This window comes from Musca domestica, unplaced genomic scaffold, assembly GCF_030504385.1.
Source record: "Musca domestica strain aabys unplaced genomic scaffold, Musca_domestica.polishedcontigs.V.1.1 1, whole genome shotgun sequence".
Classification (NCBI taxonomy): Eukaryota; Metazoa; Arthropoda; class Insecta; order Diptera; family Muscidae; genus Musca; species Musca domestica.
This window is the reverse complement of record NW_026712114.1, coordinates 17,902,480-17,922,847: the sequence shown is the minus strand read 5'-3', so window position 1 is coordinate 17,922,847 and position 20,368 is coordinate 17,902,480. Positions and strand designations below refer to the sequence as shown.

General features: G+C 35.2%; 1 protein-coding gene across 3 annotated transcripts; it reads left to right on the top strand.

The window, feature by feature from the left end:
- Positions 1 to 659: 659 nt before the first annotated feature.
- LOC101892299 (spastin) lies at positions 660 to 19,913 on the top strand. 3 transcript variants are annotated; one of them, XM_059119951.1, is made up of 7 exons: positions 660 to 738; positions 1,719 to 2,015; positions 11,863 to 12,033; positions 12,283 to 12,639; positions 12,981 to 13,150; positions 13,213 to 13,486; positions 15,329 to 19,913. In XM_059119951.1, the coding sequence occupies exons 1-7, from the start codon at positions 699 to 701 to the stop codon at positions 16,072 to 16,074; spliced, it is 2,055 nt and encodes a 684-aa protein (XP_058975934.1). In that variant the 5' UTR covers positions 660 to 698; the 3' UTR covers positions 16,075 to 19,913. The 3 variants fall into 3 exon arrangements, with proteins under 3 accessions (XP_058975934.1, XP_058975922.1, XP_058975927.1); XM_059119939.1 differs by lacking the exon at positions 660 to 738 and having other exon boundaries at positions 859 to 2,015; XM_059119944.1 differs by lacking the exons at positions 660 to 738; positions 12,283 to 12,639 and having other exon boundaries at positions 859 to 2,015.
- The last annotated feature ends 455 nt before the right edge of the window (positions 19,914 to 20,368 follow it).

Sequence of the window (20,368 nt, the reverse complement as noted above, 5' to 3'; positions counted from 1 at the left end):
CGACTTTTAGTACTCAAAGTTCGGAAACTCGAATAGCTTCGGGGAAAGCCCATTAAAACGTTAAAGCAACAGTGGATTATCTCTACTAAACCCTTAATTTAAGGACAATTCTATTGAAAATTAAGAGCGCAGTATCACCCCAAGGAAACGGCAGAAAATGCCGGTAGCCAATTCAACGAAAATAAAATAAAATATACACATATGCTCTGTTCCAAATCTGCAAGAAGAAGAAAATACGATAACTGACTTTCCATTATGATATCGAAAAAAATGGCAAAGCTATTTGATTCTTACAGGTTCTGGTTGATTCTGGAACAGGTCAAGAAACGTTACGCATTTCGTAACAGGATCAAGGCTTATAAGCTTATATAAAGACGGCTAGTAACCCCACGATCGCAGTTTCTTTCAATGAAATTATCCGTCTCTATACGGGATTATTTTCAATATGACATGAAACTATACGTGAGGTGAGGGGAACAAACTTCTCTAAACGCCTCAGTAAATAACTTTTGTTTCAGCTGTTTTTTCTAAAATATCCTATCTTTATATATCTCTATTTGTTTATTTACCCTGTGTGAGCACCTCTGTCAAATTTTAACGACTGCGAACTCCCTCGTTTATATGTCATCTGCGGACAGGGTTGCATTTTGTTGAGCAAGTATTTGCTGTTGACAGAGTATTCGGTACTATTATTTCTAATGTTAAACTATTTAATTCAAACATTTCTACAAAATATATGTAAGTAGACCACAAGGGGTTCAAATCACAACATTTATCTATTATAAACTGTAAGTCAACAATTTTTTATCGCAACAAACGATAAATTGTCTTATTTGTGCAATGTTTTTGTTAAAGCGCCAAAATATCCGGCTGGCATCCAAACATATACAAATATTGGATATTTTCATAGCACTAGTTGTTGTTTTTATAAGGGTTGAAAAAAGGGGGTTTGACATAACGACAAAAAATAAACAGCAGCATAGTATGACATATTAAAAAAGAAAGCAACTAGCCAAAGTGAAAAAAGAAGTTTGATCAATTACAAAATTGTTAAATAATAATTATTTTTACAAAAACGAAGACATCACGGTGAAGAGTAACTCGATTAAATAAAACATCTTTGTTACTAATGTCGTGGTGCATACGATTTTAGTGTGAAATCGCAGCAAATGAAAACGGGGGTTGCAGAAAGAAATTGGAAAGAAAATTTTTTTGCTTGACGCTTTTGTGGGGGTCTTTTTTCATGACGCCTAAACCCCATCCTGGTGTAAGATAATAGAATTTGAAATAATCAACAAAATATCCGATGGTTCGTAGCAAATCATCATCGTCCTCCTCATCGGGTAATGCCAGTAACAACAGCAGTACCAAATCACCCATACGCCAGTCGCATCGTAAAACTTCCAGTACATGTAGTGTAGCACTGGATGATGTCAAGCCATCCACCTCATCAAATCGACGCTCACCCAATTCCTCGCCGGATGATGATTCCGATGACTATGATGTTCCAATGAATACCAGATCACCCTTTAGTTCCGTACATAAACAAAATCTGTATGTGGTTTCATTTCCTATCATCTTTCTTTTCAACGTACTTCGTACGCTAATCTATCAGCTGTTTTGTATATTTCGCTACATCTACGGAGCGAGCACAAAAGTCATTTATCGTCCGCATAAGCGTGAATGTAATATTGAAATTGTTGTTGGATCCTCATCAGGTGCACAAAATTCCAGTTTGGTGGCCGTCTCGTCCAAGGATAAACATCAGCTGTTAGAACAGGCACACACAAATTCGTCAACATCGACAGCTATTGCCCCATACCCCTTGCCAGGGTCGAGAGTACGTCATCCGCAACAACAATTGGAAATGTTCAATAAGAATAACACTGGTGCCGGAGGCGCTGGAGCCTCGGGTCCCGGACCAGGAGATCCTTTGTTGGCCAAACAAAAACATCATCATCGTCGAGCATTCGAATACATTTCAAAGGCCTTGAAAATCGATGAAGAAAATGAAGGTGAGTTTTAGAACGTAGTAAGTAGTATGTTGTCGTGGTTATTGTTGTTGTTGCCTATATGTGGCGCTTTGTCTTTGTTGTTTTATTGCGCTAAATTGTGAATTGAATATTGTAGCTTCAATTGTTTGGTACTTATGAGTCATTCATGCTCGAGAAGATTGTAAGAAGGGGATTTCTATTACATGCACCCGGATCTGATAATTTTTAGATGCCATCAGTTTCGTACGAAGAAAAAATTGAATGGATGACGTGATATATTTGTTATTGAATATGTCTATATCATGAGATGTTTATCGATAGTCTGTAGATGAATGCCAACAAACTATTTGAAAGTGTCCGTGTTTAGGGAATTCCAAGTTATTAGTAAATCTTAGTATGCGTCATGCCCTTCTGTTCATAGTTATTCCAAAAAGGGCCTCATGCCAATTTTATAATAAAAATGTTTCCTATTTAATTTTTAATTATAAAAGTTCAGGAAATTTTAAAAGAAGTTTTACTTTGTTCTATTCAAGAAACAATAATAATTTGAATACAGGCAGAAATACCCATGAGTTATGCTAAGGTTTGTTTAGGCTTGCTCCTCCTTTTTTCGTACCCTTTTCTTTAACAAAGTCCCTTATTAATGTACTAAACTATTACAACATGCGTTACATGTTGTCGTGGACCACTTATGACCAAACAATTGGTGAAAGAAGTGCTCCTTTATATGACATACTTTGATTGAAACCTAGCCAGATTCTCTGTAGATTATGAGCTTGAACATCAAGGATGATTTGATTCTTTCCGCACATTACAAACTCGTTCTTCAAAGTCTCAGAAATAATTGACAAAACATTCCAGTTATAATCGTCGTCGTCCATGCTACATCCGTTTTTATACCCTCCACCATAGTATGGAGGGTATATTAAGTTTGTCATTTCGTTTGTACCGCCTCGAAATATACATTTTAGACCCCGCAAAGTATAAATTAAACATAACGTTCTTTTTCGAGTGACAAAATGGGACTCACTTTATTTTTCCTTTATTCTTAAAATTAAGTTTTGTTGGACAATGTATTTAGTGCAACGTTAGCACTTTTGATTTTATTATTTCTTAGAGTTAGGTTTCTTAAAATGTAAGCATTTATCTGTTGTTTATACGAATGAATGACATGAATGCATTGTAAGCATTTTGCAAGCATATTTAAGTGCCATCGAACTTGCACGCGCAACAGAAACAGAAATAAAGAAGTTAACGTTAACTCCTCCCCTCTTTAAACCGAGCGTCCTCGATCGGTCAAAAATAGGGAATATGAGAAATTCTTCGTATTCCCGGCAATTCCACTACTTCCGGCATAGGAACACGATTACGTGCGTCATACGGACATGAATCTGCTATAGACGGGGTGAGTATAATTTCTTTTCCCCTTTTGCAGATCTTGGACCTTATAATGAAAACGATTATCAATATTATCGCGAAGGAGGTAAGTCCAAAATTTGTGGTTTGACCCCACTCGTATTTGCCTCCCAATAAATTTATGGCTTTTGTGTTACTAATTTGAATTTCTTTAATTGACTCTAAAGAGAGCGTCTCTTCTATACTGAGAACAGACTCCCTAGGTTGCAGAATCGCCGGTAATGGTTGAATATGGCTTATTTCAAAAAAGGAATATGATTTGTCGGAAATACTTAGTGTAGTGTTGCTATATTGGATGACATACGATCCAATAAGTCTTTGTGCAACATTATTTATTAGGATTGTTTCATTGAAATTATTTAACAGGATTACCCCTGGAGAAACTTCTTCAACTGTTGGTACTGTTTTGTTATCAGTTACCGTGCAATTCGATGTCTTGCTATTTAACAAATTAGAAATACAGGTGTTATTCTCTATAGCTTCTAAGTTTATGCTATTACAGATACTTATATTATTGTATTTCATGCATTCACTCTTGATTCCGTATAATTTTAAATCTTGTTTGCACATTATTACATTTTCGGATTTTAATTTATTGACGAACTTCTCAAATTTTATAGGTTTCAGTAATAATCTATTACAAACTTTGTTGTCTGTCATTGGTATTCTAATAATATAAATGATAGATTGATTATTAGTTGCGATTTTTATTTGAGCAAATTCAAAGATTTCTTCTACATTAACAAACGGTATTGAATCTTTTTCAATTATATTTTTAATAATATTTATCTCGTCAGATGAAAGTATGAATGAGTTTACAATTCCTATTTTTGCCCAATGGATAGCGTATTGAATATTTACAATTTCTTGTTTTAATATTTCTATTTTAAATTTTAATTTTGAACTTAATCTATCTCTGTTTACATCACTGTAATTTATACTTTTTATTATTTCATTAGTTATTTGTGTTAACTCATTAATTTTTCTCAATGACAATTTGTTAATTACAACTTGTTTATTATTGTTTTCTAGAACTTCATTAGTTTTCTGAGTTATTATTTCAAAATCATCGTGGTCTGGATTTCCAGCAATCCATTTCCACGCTGAACCTATAAAATTCAATGATCGTTTATTTTTCACGTTTGGCTTCAAACGGTCCAAGTATCCTTGAATCTCTATCAGCTCATGGGTTAGGAAGGGATGAAGGAAATGGTGTTTGGTTATGTTCTGGGAAAGGATGTTTTGTAGGGAATTTATTGTTTCTTGATATTTGTCGATGTCAATGATATGAATTATCCTGAAGTTACCATCTTGAATTTTTGCCAAACCGGAATCAAACGCAACAATTTGAGAGTTTGTATAGTCCAAAATCTTGACATAGGCGGTCGCCGTGGCGAATAAAAATCTGAAAATATTTGATTTCTTAATTTCTGATATTGTTTTTGTGTACGGTTTTTCCTGATTCTGTAATAACAGTTGTATTTTGGTTTTCTTTTACTATTTCTTGTCTGTATGCCTTACTTAACTTTGTCCCAAGTCTCCTATTCTCTTTTACGAATATGATTTCTCCTGGCGTATAGGTTTTTGGTTGAGTCCTTTTCTTATTGTGGTAGTTAATATCTTCTGCTTGTTTTTCTTTAAGCCTTTGGGCAATTTCGGATCTTTCTTTCTCTATATCATCCTGACTCATGTTTGCCCTTTTTCCAAGAAATGCTTCAACTGGTTTCTTTTGAATGCTTGAGTGTATTGTGTTATTATATTCGTAAATGGATCTATGTAAAAGCTCTGAGAAGGATTTGTGTAAGTTCTGTGCTTTTAGACATCGCATTATCTCTGACAGTGTAGAGTGAAACCGCTCAATTTGCCCATTTACAGTACTACTGTACGGCGGGATTTTGAACAATTTGATGTTGTACTGATTTTCTAACATGAAAACTATTGCTTTGGAATTAAAAGATCTTTCGTTGTCGATAACTATTATTTCAGGAATTCCAAAGGATATGACTAATTCCCTAAGTGGTTCTTTAATGTCTTCTGCTGATCTTGATTTCAGAATTTTTGCTTGAGCGTATTTAGAAAACTTGTCTATAGCCGTCAATACGGATGTCTTTTCGGTTATGTAAATGTCTATGTGAACAATCTGTCCAGGATTTTGTGGGATAGGTGTTTCCTGTAGGCCTATCTTATTAGGATGTCTATCGTATTTGTTTTCTTTGCAAACTTTACATTGATCGACTATTTTCTTAATTTTAGCTTGCATTCTGGGAAAGTAGTATTTTGTCAATAACTGTGCTTTATTTTCTACGCTATTTCGGTGTGCTCTATTATGTTCAGCAATAATCTTGTTTTCTTGGTCTTCATCATTTTTCAAGTCGGTTACCATTTGTCTTGAATATTTGACTTTGTATTGTGTGAAATTATCACGGAACACTTCTTGCAATACTCCCAAGATTTCGTCATTAGTCTTTAAGCAGTTTGTTACCGATGGGTTTAAATATTTCTTCAAAATGTCTCTGAGAAATTCTGGTGTAATATTTCGTTCATTTATAGTATGTCTGTGATAAGTTGGAAAGACAATTTCAAATTTATAAGATGGTTCATCATCTTCTGAAGAGATGAGAATTTGATTCTTAAATGCGTTTATCGGAGCGTCAGTGTATTGTATTAAATTATGAGATGAGCTTTCATGACTGTGTTGGGTCGAAGTCAGAGCATTTATCTCTTCTGGTTCTTTAGGAGGTCTTGATAGTGTATCGGCAACTACATTTGTACTACCGGGTTTGTATAGTAATTCGTAATTGAATTCCTCAAGGAAGGCTTTCCATCTTCTTAGCTTGAAATTAGCTGTTTTATTATTCAATGCGTATGTCAGTGGAAGGTGATCGGTATAAATTTTAAGTTTGGCAGAACCGTAAAGGTAGTTTCTGAGGGATTTGAGAGCCCAAGTAATTGCAAGCATCTCCTTTTCGTTTGTTGCATAATGTTCCTCTTCCTTTTTGAAAGTTTTAGACAAAAATACAATTGGTTTATTATCTTGTGAAAGCACTGCGCCCATTGCATAGTGCGAAGCGTCCGTAGTAAGTTCAAATTCTTTATTAAAATCGGGATATGCCAATATTACGTCTTCCGATGACAATATTCTCTTTAATTTATTAAAAGCTTCTACTGCTTCTTGATCGAGATCTATAGCCATTTTATTGGAAACGTATTTGGACGCACGTCCTGCCTCCCCCCTTAAATATATTGTCAGAGGTTTAGAAATTTTGGCATAATCTCTAATAAAGCGTCTGTAGAAATTACAAAGTCCTAAAAATGATCTTAAGTCTTTTAGTGTTAATGGAAGTGGAAATTTTTCTATTGCTTCAACCCTTTTTGGGTTTGTTTTTATACCGGAATCGGATATTATGAAACCTAGGAATTCAACTTCTTTTTTCAAAAATTCACATTTGTCGAGTTGTACCTTTATATTGGCTTTCTCTAATGTCTCGAATATGGTTGAAATATTCTTGAGATGTGAATCTTCATCCTCTGCGAATATTATTATATCATCCATATAGATGAAACATATTTTGCCAATGTGCTCCCTAAGAATGTCGTCCAAGGCTCGTTGGAATATGGACGGAGCATTTTTCAAACCAAATGGAAGTCGAGTGAATTCGTATTTTGCATTATTAATAGAAAAGGCAGTTTTTTCTCTATCACTTTCCCTAAGTAATATTTGGTGAAATCCACTTTTTAAATCTAATACACTAAACAGTTTATTTTTTCCTATTTGTGGTAGGATTTCATTTATTTCTGGGATGGGATATCTATCTCGAATTGTCTCCTTATTTAATTTTCTATAGTCTATCACCATTCTGTATTTCACTTTGCCTGATGCATCCGATTTTTTTGGCACGATCCAGATGGGTGAATTGTATGGTGACCGTGAAGGTCTAATTATACCTTGATCGAGGAGTTCCTTTATCTGTTTTTCTACTTCTCCTTTCAAATGCATAGGGTAGGGATAAAATTTTGAATAAACTGGTTCGACATTGGTAGTCTGAATATCGGCGACTACTGTCGTAGTGTAAGTAAGTTTTTGATTTGGTTCCCCAAAGAGTGATTTATGCCTTTGGATCACTAGATCTAATTTTTGTTTCTCTTGTGGGGTTAAATGGTCTGTCCTAAGGTCGATAGTGTTCACAGATCTAGATAATTTCTGCTTTATTTTCACTTTTATTCTATTGTCTATAAGCATGTAGTCTTTTGACGTATAAATGACAGCAGATAATTTTTTTAAGCTATCGTTTCCTAAAATTCCGTCAAAAGATTTAAGGGTTGGTAAAAGGAAGAATTGTAGAGGGCAACAATTTTTGTCAAAAAGATTAATAAAAGTGTGTTGTGTTATTGCTGTTTTTCCTCCTACTGAGTTTGCAAAAAACGGGGTTTTATTTTCTAAAGGATTTTTTATAAGTCCAGGTTGGATATAGTTTTTATTTGAACCCGTATCAATCAAGATTTTAAGAATTTGCCCTGAATTCGTCCTACATTCAAAATAAGGTAAGGACGAATTCGTTAATCTAAAAAATGAATATCTACGAATTCTTGTGTATCTTCTTTGTCATCGTTGTCAAGAACATCATATTGATTTTTTATGTAATCATTGAGATCAGATAATTGTTCTTGATTTTCATACTGCTCTAACATTGTTTCGTATTCTTCAGCGGTGGGACCTAATTCATCTGTGTCTACATGAAAATTTCTTTGTGCCTTATCAGGTCTCCTAAATTGGTCAGAATGTTCTGATGGTCTCTTTCCATAAAATCTATTATTTTGTGCTGGCCTATTCATGTAGTTAACAGCTCGGGATTGCATGGAAGCATCTATTTCCATCGGCTCAGGCTTGGGCTGAGGTTTTGGTGCTGTTGGTCTTGGTGGTTGCAAATTTTGATTTTGGGGGTAATTATGTTGATTATAATTATTACGAGGATAAATAGGAGGATTAGAATTATTTTGTCGAACACCAGAGTGTTGTGGCAAATATGCCAATTGTGGGTAAAATGGCATCTGATTCGTATTTTGAAAATGAGTTTTTGGATGGGGTGGTTTCTGAAAATTTAGTCTATTATTTTTAACTGTTGGATTGTGTGAGTTAGCAAATTGTGCTCTAGCGAATTGATTTTCCATTTTGAGACATAATTGTAGTGCTTGTGGGAGATCCGTCGGTTCTTTCATGCCAAGATGAATTGACATTTGTCCTTTTAGTCCTCTTATGAAAATGTCTAAAGCTTTATCCCTATAAGTTTGGGCTAGGATATCTAGAGCTTCTTTACCTACATCGAGACATGACAATTTGTTCATAATAAGCGTAAGGTGTGAATACACTTCTTGATAAAAATCTTGGATACTGTTGTTACCTTGTATTAAGGTTGTCATTTGATATTCTAGTGTCGTAAGATCACGCTTATCTGCGTAGTGAAGCGTTAGACACTTTGAAATACTACTCCAATTAAGGGGTGTATTGTAAGACTCTAAGGCCGCATCGGCATTACCGTTGATTTTATTCCTTATGGTGTTAAGGATGGCAAAGTATTTTGGGGTACCTTTTGTAGATTCGTATAACTTAAGGATCCTTTCGACACTCTTTTTCCAAGAGCTGAATTCCGATGCTTTTCCTGAAAATTCTCTCAAGCTTCTCACTACGTCGGGTACTTTATCTAAATCTGTCAAGTTTTCTCTATATCTGACGTCGATAGTTTCGTCTTCGCCTGCTATGTCTGAACTAGGTCTTAAAAATTGGGCTATGGCAATTTGGCATTGCTGTGCACAGATTCTGGCAATGGTTTGTTCCATGTTTGCTGAATTTATTGCGCTATTATTGTTATTATTATTCTGTCCGTTATTATTTTGTCCGTCGGAGTTATTGACGTTAAGGATGGGTGGTCGGATGAGGTTATTGGGGTTGGACATTTTAAACGATCACTATTTAGTTGTTAACCTTTTAGAACACAAATTATATTTTTACAATTTTGTTTTGTTTTAACTTTTCAGAATTAATAATAGGAAAATTGTTTTATCAATGTTTTTAGTTTTTGGGTTTTTTTTTTTTTCTTAAACGCTATCACTTTTTATCTCTAAATTTACAATACAACTTTATAGAGCATGCCGTCTGTTTTGTTTTAACTTTTCAAAATTAATAATAGGGAATTTGTTTTTATCAATGTTTTTAGTTTTTTTTCTTCACTTAAACACTATCACTTTTCTTTCTAAACTTACAATAAAACTTTGTAGAGCATGCCGTCTCCTGTTGATTCTCCGTATTCCTTTTTGCTTCCGCTACTAAGGGGGTGTCTTCAATCTTTTGAGCCGGCTGGATGTCGTTGACTCTCTCGTACTCCACAAGTTTTTCCCACAGCTTTTGGGGATTTAGTGTTGATTTACAGCCTTTATAGGGTGTCTTCTTCAACAGGTTATTGATGTTTTTAGTTACCAGTACGCAGCTTTATGAGGTGCCTTCTTCCACAGGTTTTGATGTTTTTAGTTAGCAGTTTGCAGCTTATGAGGTGCCTTTATTAATTTGCAGCCGTTTGGGTGCTTTAATTTTTAGTTGACAGTTTGCAGCTTCATGAGGTGCCTTTATTAACTTTGCAGCCGTTTGGGTGCTTTTTTTTTTTTTTTTTAGTTGACAGTTTGCAGCTTCATGAGGTGCCTTTATTAACTTTGCAGCCGTTTGGGTGCTTTTAATTTTTCGTTGGGCGCCAATTAAACATAACGTTCTTTTTCGAGTGACAAAATGGGACTCACTTTATTTTTCCTTTATTCTTAAAATTAAGTTTTGTTGGACAATGTATTTAGTGCAACGTTAGCACTTTTGATTTTATTATTTCTTAGAGTTAGGTTTCTTAAAATGTAAGCATTTATCTGTTGTTTATACGAATGAATGACATGAATGCATTGTAAGCATTTTGCAAGCATATTTAAGTGCCATCGAACTTGCACGCGCAACAGAAACAGAAATAAAGAAGTTAACGTTAACTTATATATATTCTTGATCAGCATAAATTTCCATGTCGATTTAGCGATGTCCGTCCTTTTGGACTGCAGGACTTTTGGTATTGAAAATGGACCATGTAGGCCACGTTTGGGTATAGCCCCCATATAATGGAATTATTTCAAATTTGGTATTTGAAGTTTGAAATGGTATGGTATGCTGTAGTACATAGGACTGAAAATTGTATGTGCAGGTCCACGTCTTCGTAGCCCCCATGTAACGGTACCTCTCGATATTCGGTATTTTGTTAATTTTAGCGACATCATTCACCGGAATTGTTTCAAATTTGGTATTTGAATTTCGTAATGGATACTACAGCCTAAGACAGAAAATGAGCCATGTAGGTCCACGTCTTCGTATAGCCCCCATATACCGTACCCCCCGATTTTCGGTATTTTTAAGATTTTGGCGACATTATTTACCGGAATTGTTTCAAATTTGGTATTTGAATTTCGTAATGGATACTACAGCCTATGACAGAAAATTGTCTGTGCAGGTCCACGTCTTAGTATAGCCCTCATATACGGGACCTCCCGATATTCGGTATTTTGATGATTTTAGCTACATTATTCACCGATTTTTTTTAAATTTCACATATGAATATTGTAATGGCTTATGACAAAAGTTACCTATGCAGGTCCATGTCGTCGTATAGACCCTTATATAACAGCTACATTCGGTATTTTTAAGATTTTAACAGAATTTTTAACGGATTTTATTGTTTTTGAGAATTGCAAAATTCGTTCCCAATGGTGGAGGGCATTCAAAGTTCGGCCTGGCCGAACTTACAGCTTTCTTACTTGTTTTTTTTGTTTCAAATGTAGCCGGACATAAGCCCACTTCGCTCAAAATGACTACCCAACCTATCAGTCCGGTAGCGGAAAATTTTTTGAGGCACCATCCATGCTGTAGCAGGTCTCTATAACATTGCTAAGAACTTTCCGCAAACGCAGTTGTTTGAGCGGAAGAGAGTTTTGTCTATCCAGACTTATTTAACCTATATTAGAGAACTGATAACACTTGAGTATTAGTTTAGGTTTTGGATGCGTGGTTGTCCATAGTGTTCACCTTGCAAACAGAAGAGGTATATACATGGAGAGAAATGAACACATAGCAGGAAAAGGATGTACAACCATAGAAATCAGAATTTTGATGATTGGAAGAATTAAATATTCCTGCCCAGTGTATATGAGTACTGCGGCAATTTTTATCTCAGATTTACTTGGGACACGAGTTTTTCTAGCAAAAGTTAGGAACAAAATAAGCGGACTTAGGCGTAGAGTCAGTTTTGTGGAGCATTTGTTCAATATTGCATTTGCTTCTATTTCTGCTCATATTATTATTATTTTATGAATAATAAATTAATGTATCCCTATTAATAATATGTTTTGTTATTTTCTTAATTTTTCCGCTTTCCAGGTCACAAGGAATTGGCGATTGAACTGTATCGCAAGGGCATCAAAGAGTTGGAAGACGGCATTGCTGTCGACTGCTGGAGCGGACGTGGTGAAGTTTGGGAACGAGCCCAGCGATTGCATGATAAAATGCAAACAAATCTCTCTATGGCAAGGGATCGTTTACACTTTTTGGGTGAGTATAAAAAGAATAGGCAAAACGAGTCCTGGTAGTTAGCATGTGATTGTTGTTGTTTTAGACGTTGTTTTTGTTAACACTTTTTTAATTTTTTTTGAGTTAAGTTCTATATTTTATTTTCTATTTTGTTTTGGTTATTTTTTTATATATATCATACATCATTTTGTGGTTGTGTCATGTATGATGATGATGATGTTGTTGATGGTACTGTTGTTCATAAAACCAAACGAACCAATACCCATATAGAATTGCGTGATGAACAGTTGCGTATGGAAGCATTACATCTAAGGGAAGAACAACAAAACAAAAAGCAAGACAATACAAGAAATCGTTCAAATCTAAAACACAGAAAAACCACTACACCGTCCACAACTTCCAAGGCGGCGGCGGCCACAAAAAATGTTCAAGTTGTACAGCCAATGCAAATGGAATATAATAGCTCGAATAATAATAATAGTGGTGGTAGCGCTGGTGCAAGTTGTTCCATACCCATGGTGCGTATTAATAACACCACGAAATTACGCAGTATTGCTGCTCACAATATCAGAAATAATTATAACTCGAATAACGCCTCATCTAATGCGGGGTCGCCTTCTGCCACAGGTAAGATTTATTATTTTCACTCAATATGACACAACTCATGCCACCTGATCCAGGATTTTTCAAAACGAAAACCAAAAGGAAAAGCACCCACATTTGATCTATCAATTTTCGTTTATAATCCGAGTCGGCTACATTGTATTGCATAGCAAAGCGTTTAAATATCTCATATCATCACATTTTATGCACCTTAAATGTACTCGGGCACATTCTTAGTTTGGTTTTTTTTCTTTTTGTGTTGATTTTCAGTCGCTTCTTTTGCTTAACAATTCAAATTTATTATTTTATTACAATTATTTTTGTTATGTTTAATTTCCTAACATTTTAATATTTCTATTTTTTAGCATCGGGTCGCAAACTTACCGTCAGCTCGAAACGTCCAGGCAACCTAGCTGTTGTAAATAAATCACAAACCCTACCAAGAAATTTGGGCTCAAAAAATGCAATAGCCGGTGTATCACAGCGTCAGCCGATTAAAACCGCTGCTACACCGCCTGCTGTTCGAAGGCAATTTGTAAGTTTGAATAAAATCATAAATATTACAATTATAGAATAAAAATGATTCTTGTTTTACAGTCCTCGGGTCGAAATACACCACCGCAACGTTCTCGTACACCCATAAGTGGCATTGGGGGTGGCAGCTCGGGTGGTGGACAATCGAACAGTGGTGCCAGTACACCGGTTGTCAGCGTTAAGGGTGTTGAACAGAAATTGGTACAAATTATATTGGATGAAATTGTTGAAGGTGGCGCCAAAGTGGAATGGTCTGACATAGCTGGGCAAGAAGTTGCCAAACAGGCGTTGCAAGAAATGGTCATATTGCCAGCTGTACGACCAGAATTATTTACTGGTAAGTGTTTCTTTAAGAGAGGATTGGAACTGCGAAATTATGGGTTAATATAAATCTTATGGATACAATCAAGGTCACCAAACCATTTTAAATCGTTCAAATTGTTATACCTGTAATTGATTGGTTATACCCTCCCCAATAAGATTGGGTACATAGGATTTTCCAATATAAAGAAGACTTTGTCATTTATTTAGACGGCTTTAAGTTCGTCTATAATATGACTTAAAAGTTCGTCTATAAATAAACTTAAATGACGTCAACAAAGATAACTTTAAAGACAAAACTGTCTTCGATAACTTCCAAGAATAAGTAAATTAACGTCTTTTAGGATACGACTTTAAGGTCGTCTCTAAAGATGGTTTTAAGGTCGCCTATGTTTTTAAAGTCGTCGGACTTTAAGGTCGCCTATAAGCACTTCTGAGTCGTCCTGAGAAATTAGAACTGTTCCGTCAAACAGTTCATTAATAACGTCCAGCCTTTGTTAATAGGGTCCTTGAATCCGGACCATTTCCATGTCCCCAATTCCATAAAAATAATATTTACGGATCAGGCCCATTTCACCTCGGTGGCTACGTTAAAAAGCAAAATTGTCTCCATTGCAGCTGAAGAACCTCGGCTGCTAAAAAACCAGGATAATTCTTACACAACACGTTCAGAATGGTATGAGAGTAAAAACTATTCAAAGAACGATTTTCTCATAACTTGCGATTTGTTTCTCAAATCTAGTCCCACTTAGGCCAAAGAGGCCATTCAACAGAATTTTATTTCCCCGTAGACTTTAAGTTAATACAGAAACGTAAACCTGGGTGTTCAATTGTCTCTACCTCTTTTTGATATTCAAATTGTGTCCAAAGTCAGGCTGAATAGCTGATGATGCAGAGGCTAATCAATATAGCCATTGCGATTCTTAGATCAGATCGATTAACCCATAGAAGAGAAAAGGTTCTTCTACTCGAGATTGCCCGACCAGATGGCATTATTAACATTGTATCCAGTTTCCAAGTGTCATCTCTTGCCAGCTACATTGAAACATATGACATTATAGCTTATCTGTGATTTGAAAGTCTCATCCATCGGAATATCAGTTTATTGGCCAGTTCATTTAAATTAAGGTTGCCTGATCATGCATCCAGTTCTCAAATGTCATCTCCCGAAACAGCTGAGACAATTGCTTATCGGTGATTTGATTAATCAGTTGAATGGAAATCACTGCGAGCTAGTTCTTCAGTTATTTCATTTCACATAAAAATAGCCTGGGACCCAGCAAAGCTATTTTGAAGTTGGGTTTCTGCCAGACAAGACTTGCTCTCTGTTCAATGGAACTTGACATGATAGCTTTAAAGGCTGCCTGAGCAGGAATCCAGTTTCCAAGTGTCATCTCCCACCAGCTACTTCGGAGAGTCCTTCTTTAAACAGCTGACATAATAGCTTATCGGTGATTTGGTTGTCTCATCAATCGGTTGGTCAGTTTTGGTAACCCCAAAGCTAATTCCTATGTCCCAGGAACCAACAATGCTTAATGAAGTCGTATAGTTTAAAGGAGACTTGCCTGCAATTAAGAATATCACTCGATTTAATGACACCTGATTTGATAGTTTTAAGGCCGCCTGACTATGTCCCATCATTCTCTTGTAACGTTCCCTTACCATTATCATTCATTTATCACCAAGTGCATTAGGGCCGGACACAACTGCACCGGGGAACTTCATCCATTTTTGGAACCGTCCGTATAAACAGTCAACCCGTACAGAAAAGGGTAGAGACTAAGACCAACTAATAACTACCAACGAATTAACTATATTTTTCCTTAAACGAAATTAAGATATATTTTCTTTTTCATAGGTCTAAGAGCCCCGGCAAAAGGTTTACTCCTGTTTGGACCGCCCGGTAATGGCAAAACGTTATTGGCCCGAGCCGTCGCCACCGAATGTAGTGCAACATTTTTGAATATTTCAGCAGCTTCATTAACAAGTAAATATGTGGGTGATGGTGAAAAATTGGTGCGAGCCCTATTTGCCGTTGCCCGGGAAATGCAACCATCGATTATATTCATTGATGAAGTGGATTCTTTACTATCGGAACGTAGCAGCAATGAACATGAAGCATCGCGACGTTTAAAAACTGAATTTCTTGTAGAATTTGATGGTCTGCCGGGTAATCCCGATGGGGATCGTATTGTTGTTTTGGCAGCCACCAATCGTCCACAAGAGCTGGACGAAGCCGCTCTCAGGCGATTCACAAAACGTGTCTATGTCTCGTTGCCCGATATGGAAACACGTGAGCTGCTGTTACGTCGTCTGCTACAAAAACAAGGTAGCCCCTTAGATACAGACGCCCTCAAGCGTCTGGCAAAACTCACCGAAGGATATTCTGGTTCAGATCTAACTGCACTAGCCAAAGATGCAGCCCTGGAGCCTATACGAGAATTGAATGTGGAACAAGTGAAATGTTTGGATATAAGTGCAATGCGTCCAATAACCGAAAATGATTTTCATAATTCATTGAAACGTATACGTCGCTCAGTAGCCCCCCAAAGCTTAACATCATATGAAAAATGGTCTCAAGAATATGGTGATATTACCATTTAAAATTTAACTAGGTATTATTTTTCTATATATGTACACACACAAGCAGAAAGAAACAACCAACAACACCACACACAGTCTCACTCCCTCAACTATACAAAACTTACACTTGATGAATCTATTATATACCTTTGAATATTTTTAAGTTATGTAGTATTAAATAATATTGTATTCTATCTCTCCTATAACTACAGCTGCAAGAAAGTCGTTCGTTATCCTACATTTCCCCACACTAATCGATTGCCTGCCTCCCTACACTACATACTATACGGGCACATTGATTGGGTGATACCTTTTTTCCATTTCAAGGCATTTCAGAAATGTGAGTTTACACCCAAATAATTATTTGTTTCATTAGTTTTTGGATTAGTCTTCTCATCACAGATTATATGTTTCAAAATAATTCCATGTTAGAATATGTTTTATTTGTGCTAAAAAAGAAAAATTGCCTTTTACATTTCATAGAAAACAAACTTAGATTTACTCTTCATTTTAATGGCCCTATGTTTAATGTTTAGGTTAGTTAACATTTCATTGGCAAAACATTTAGTTTTGTAGCGAAAAACTCATTGTATATGCCGTTCATTATATTTCGTGAGACAAACATGTATACAAGACCCAGTGTTTTCAGGTTAAATATTATACAAACATTATTATTTAATTGCGGATTTGTTTTAAAATCTTTATAATTATAAGTATGTGTTAAGTTCATTTTTATTAAGCAATTTCTTTCTATATTTATACAAAATTTCTAATGTCATTATTAAGCCTTGTTTATATTCATATTTCGTCGTTTTCGTCATCATCATCTAAAAACATTGTACTCACAATTGGTATTGCACTGTTCCATAAGATTTCTATATGTAGTATTTAATAAATTCGTTTTTATACTACCCTCTTCTAGTAGAGCAAAAAATTAATACATAAGTTACTATGCATTTTTTCTCCTATTTCTATTATTTCCATGTTAATTCATGATACTCTTGTATTGTGACAAATGTCGCTGCAAAATAGTGCTGTAATATAATAAGATTTTTACCTATGTAATATGTAGTATTTTCAATGAATATGTTTATATTTGTATGTTAAATTCTGTATCTTTCACTGTTTTTTTTTTTTAATTTAGGATGAGAAGTCTAGTTTTGACTATAGAACTATCAAACCAGGATAACCCTTTTACAGATCTAGTCTGGCTAGTAACTCCCCCACAAAAGGTCGAAATTTTCACAAAATTTATTTTCTGCACAGAAAGAGAAAGGATAATCAGATTTTGCTCCGACTTTGCAAATCCTAATATTTGCGTCAGTGCAATGTTAGGTGCGAAAATAGACAATATCAGTCCACTCCATCAAGTACTTCCCCACAAAGGGTCAAAATTTTGAATAATTACAGCTCTTCTAAAATGTGATGCAAGAGTCCGATTGTCTTCGAATTTCACACATCCCAATATCTATAATTTTGCTCTAACTTTGCAAATCTTAATATTTGCGTCAGTTCTAGGTCAGGTGCAAAAATGAACAATATCGGTCCACTCCATCTAGTACCCCACAATGGGTCAAAATTTTGAATTATTACAACTCTTAAAAAATGTCTTCAAATTTCACACATCCCGATAATTTTATTAGACCTAGCACGTCGCAATATTTATAACATTTTTTCAAAACCCACTCCATAGAGGGTCAAGAGTTTGAATAATTACAACAGAAGTCAAAATATTTTTATAAAATCGAAAATTGGCTGAGAGTATACTCTCTTTGAAATAGGTGAATTCATTAAGTTTTGTTGGAACAAAACCAACTCGACGTGTTTCCCAGTCAATTAATCTACTAATTGGTAAGATTGTCATCGAAGAAAATGACAATAGGCTGCAAGGTATCTAAAATCATCTGGCCGGAGATTTTTTACTTCTTCTCCAAATTTCCGGCCAGATGATTTTAGATACCTTGCAGCCTATTGTCATTTTCTTCGATGACAATCTTACCAATCAGTAGATCAATCGACTGGGAAACACCTCGAGTGGTTTTTGTTCCAACAAAACTTAATAAATTCACCTATTTCAAAGAGGGCACTCTTGCTATGAAGATTATCTGTCGATTTTATGACCCTTGACTTGATAGCTTCAAGGGCTGCCTGACCATGCATCCGGTTTCTAAGTGTCATATCCTGCCAGGGACCTCGCTTTTTGTTCAGCGTAAGAGGGTTCTTTAACACCTAATAGCATGTTAGTGGTTTGAAAGTCTCATCAATCGGTGGTTCAGTCGACTGCGCAGCATTCCGAGCTTATTCATCAGCCATTTCTGGCCGATAATTGACTTTACAGGTCCACATTTTCATATAGCCCCCATATTAATGTACCTTCTTCAACGGAATAATCTAAAAATAGATATTTGAAATTTGGAATAGGCACCGCCTACTCTGGCAGATAATTGGCTATATAGGTCCAATTTTTCGTATAGCCTCCATATATCTCTACCACCAGATATTCTGATAATATTGATAATCTTAGAGGATTTTTTTTCAAATTTGCAAGTTCTTTACAAATGGTGGAGGGTATTAATAGTTGTAGTCTACCAAGACAAATATTCGTCTAAAGGCTTTTCAAATTTATTTTTTTCACTTCCTAGCCATGAAAATATAAAAAGCAGGAGCTTCTTACATTTAGGAGATTTTTTTAAAGGTTCTGAGGTCGGATCGGTGTGCTTTAAATTATAAAATGTTCATTGTAATATTTGGAATGCTTATGAACTTATAAAAGGAAACAATGGCATCTACAGATGAGATTGTTGGGAACAAGAGAATAGGATGCTTGGCCGTAGATTTATTATCTTTTGCAGGGTTCTGAGCATGGTAGGAGTCTTTTTACATATGGTATGGAATAAGGGGAAGCTAGGTTACAGTTTAATAGTCGGTAATATGAAATCTGTCCAGGCGAAATTTTAACACTTTATAATAACATAATCTCAGGATCTCTAAGATTGATGCCTGATCATGTTAGTCCTTACGAAAGTAATCTACATCATTGGTCCACCAAACTGAAAGGTCACGCTATTTCCCTCCCTATACCTTGGGTGTTTGTATCTCTCCTGCCTCAGTACGATAAACGATATAATATTTGTGACGAATTGTCTTTGAGTGTCGTTACATCTTCGCCAGGTGGGTATAATTTTTCATAGGGCGTATATGAACGTATGGTTGCTAATCATGTTTTGTATTGCTGCAACATTTCCGCTGCTGTGTTCCTGGCATATGGCCGGAGAAGACCTGTATAAAAAAAGTTTGGTTCCGACGTAACTGTTATAAACAATTAATATTTTCTTTAGTGAAAACAAAAACACTTTCTATTTCTTATATTTAACATTCCATTAAATATCAGGTTAAACTATATTTTATTGTAACTGTTATCAGTCTTTATTTTCGTCTTTATTATTTACAAGAAAACTAGATATATAAATCAACTTCCATTTTATTCAAACAATAGAGCCTACCTAAAATCAAACTGAAAATAATTGTTAACTATTAACCAACACATTGTACATTTCAAATAGCATCAAATCTAAAATCGTAATAGATACATACATACATAAACCCATTTTCACACATGGTATATAGATATATAGCAAACAATGGGAAAAATAATTGTTACTTTGTAGAATAAAAAGCAATAGTTTTAAACAAATCATACTATTTATTATTTAACTCACAACACTACACATGTTACAATTATGAGTTTTCATGTTTGTTTGGCACTTGCAATACTTTTGCAGAACAATAACGAATTAATACTAAAAAAAAAAACAAAATGGATTATTATATGTATATGTAGTTAAAAAAAAAAGAAACTACCCTGCAGCGAGCAGCTTTAGTAAAATTGTAGTGTTTTACTGGTGACATTGTCGCTAGTACTAGTGAAAAAGTATACCACAACCAATGTAATTTCCTATGGACATTTAACATAGGCTTGTCATAGGAGAAGTACCAGTAGACCTTGACTATATTGACTAAGTAGTTCTTTTGGGACTATATGGTGACATTTGAACCAAATAGTCACTAGAAAAAGATTATATCTTTTGAGATTATGTGATGACGTGTATACCAAATAATCACTACATTATATTGGGTTTCCTGAGCTATATGTAGACATTTGAACCAAATAATCACTAGAAAAAGATTAGATCTTTTAAGTTTATATGGTGACGTTTGAACCAAATAATCACTGCATTTTATTGGGTATCCTGAGCTATATGTAGACATTTGAACCAAATAAACACTAGAAGACCATTAGTCCTTTCGAGATCAT

Coding starts and splice junctions, on each gene's coding strand:
- LOC101892299 (XM_059119939.1), top strand. CDS start 1,307: ATGGTTCGTAGCAAATCATCATCGTCCTCCTCATCGGGTAATGCCAGT. Junction 2,016..11,862: donor AATCGATGAAGAAAATGAAG/GTGAGTTTTAGA, acceptor TCCGCTTTCCAG/GTCACAAGGAATTGGCGATT. Junction 12,640..12,980: donor GGGGTCGCCTTCTGCCACAG/GTAAGATTTATT, acceptor TCTATTTTTTAG/CATCGGGTCGCAAACTTACC.